Source organism: Austrofundulus limnaeus, unplaced genomic scaffold (assembly GCF_001266775.1).
Source record: "Austrofundulus limnaeus strain Quisiro unplaced genomic scaffold, Austrofundulus_limnaeus-1.0 Scaffold139, whole genome shotgun sequence".
NCBI classification, from domain to species: domain Eukaryota; kingdom Metazoa; phylum Chordata; class Actinopteri; order Cyprinodontiformes; family Rivulidae; genus Austrofundulus; species Austrofundulus limnaeus.
This window is the reverse complement of record NW_013952541.1, coordinates 1,270,681-1,271,777: the sequence shown is the minus strand read 5'-3', so window position 1 is coordinate 1,271,777 and position 1,097 is coordinate 1,270,681. Positions and strand designations below refer to the sequence as shown.

The following is a 1,097-nucleotide window of genomic DNA, read 5'->3' as shown; positions in this document are numbered from 1 at the left end:
CAGTCATACCTTCTGCTGTTCAACATAATGATGACTGGTAGATAATTAGTTATTAGCGGTACAGCATTTTAATTTTATAAAGCATAAAACCGCTAAAGAGCAAATGAAATATTTAGGTCCACAATTAGCAGATTTGCATTTTATCGGGCTGGTGCCCACCACTGCTCCTGTTCAAAATATTTCTCAGAGCAGAGGAGAACGACTCACAGATAACTGCTTCACTTTCTGCTCTGAGTGCAGAAGAAACCAAAGTTAATGAACTGATTTTAAAACGTTTGAATAAAATGCTGAATCTTTTGTTTTCTGCTCTCCTCTGACATCCTTCTTCACTCTTATMTTTTTCTCTCTGGTCTTTACGTCCCCACACCCTCCTCCTCCTCTCATTTCTTCCTCCTCTCCTCTCCTGCTCAGCCTACATCCCGACGCCCATTTACTTCGGCGCCGTCATCGACACCACCTGCATGCTGTGGCAGCAGGACTGCGGCGTCCACGGCTCCTGCTGGGAGTACGACGTCACCTCGCTGCGCTTCGTCTACTTCGGCCTGGCCGCCAGCCTCAAGTTCCTGGGCTTCCTCTTCATCTTCCTCACCTGGTACTCCATCAAGTACAAGGAGGAGCGGGTGGAGCGCTGGCTCAGGCGCCACCTGTCGCCCGCCGACACCGTGGGCAGCCTCGTCTGCCACCCGGGGGGCCACAAGGGCCACGCCCGCACCCGCTCCTGCCCCGTCAACATCCCCCGGAGCGACCCCGGCGCGCCGCTGCCCGCCAGCGCCCTCAACCGCGGCGTCAGCACCCAGAGCTGCCCCGGCAACGAGCTGAAAGCAGTAGCTCCTCCTCCTCCGGTGGATTCACCTGCGGCCACGCCGGCCCCCACCCCGGCCCGCTCACTGGAACACGTTTCAGTGCGAGTTTGAGGATGTGACGAGGCTAACCGCTAACAGCTAGTCATTAGGCTTTGTTTGGACCGGGTCAGAACCTGCAGCTGGAGGCTCATACTGATTTAAGTTGGACTCGTTGTGAGAACCAAGAGGCTGCAGAGGTTTTCCTGTGAAAACAGAAAAAAAAGTTGCTAAAGTGTTTTTTTTTTTTTTTTTTTT

General features: G+C 53.2%; 1 protein-coding gene across 1 annotated transcript in view; it reads left to right on the top strand.

The window, feature by feature from the left end:
* Positions 1 to 1,097, top strand: part of LOC106522921 (solute carrier organic anion transporter family member 5A1) — a gene marked incomplete at its 5' end in the record, with an annotated part of 7,993 nt that extends 6,896 nt beyond the window's left edge. Inside the window, 1 exon segment of the mRNA XM_014016164.1 lies at positions 412 to 1,097. Within this exon segment, the coding sequence (XP_013871618.1) occupies positions 412 to 914 (503 nt within the window). The 3' untranslated portion in view covers positions 915 to 1,097.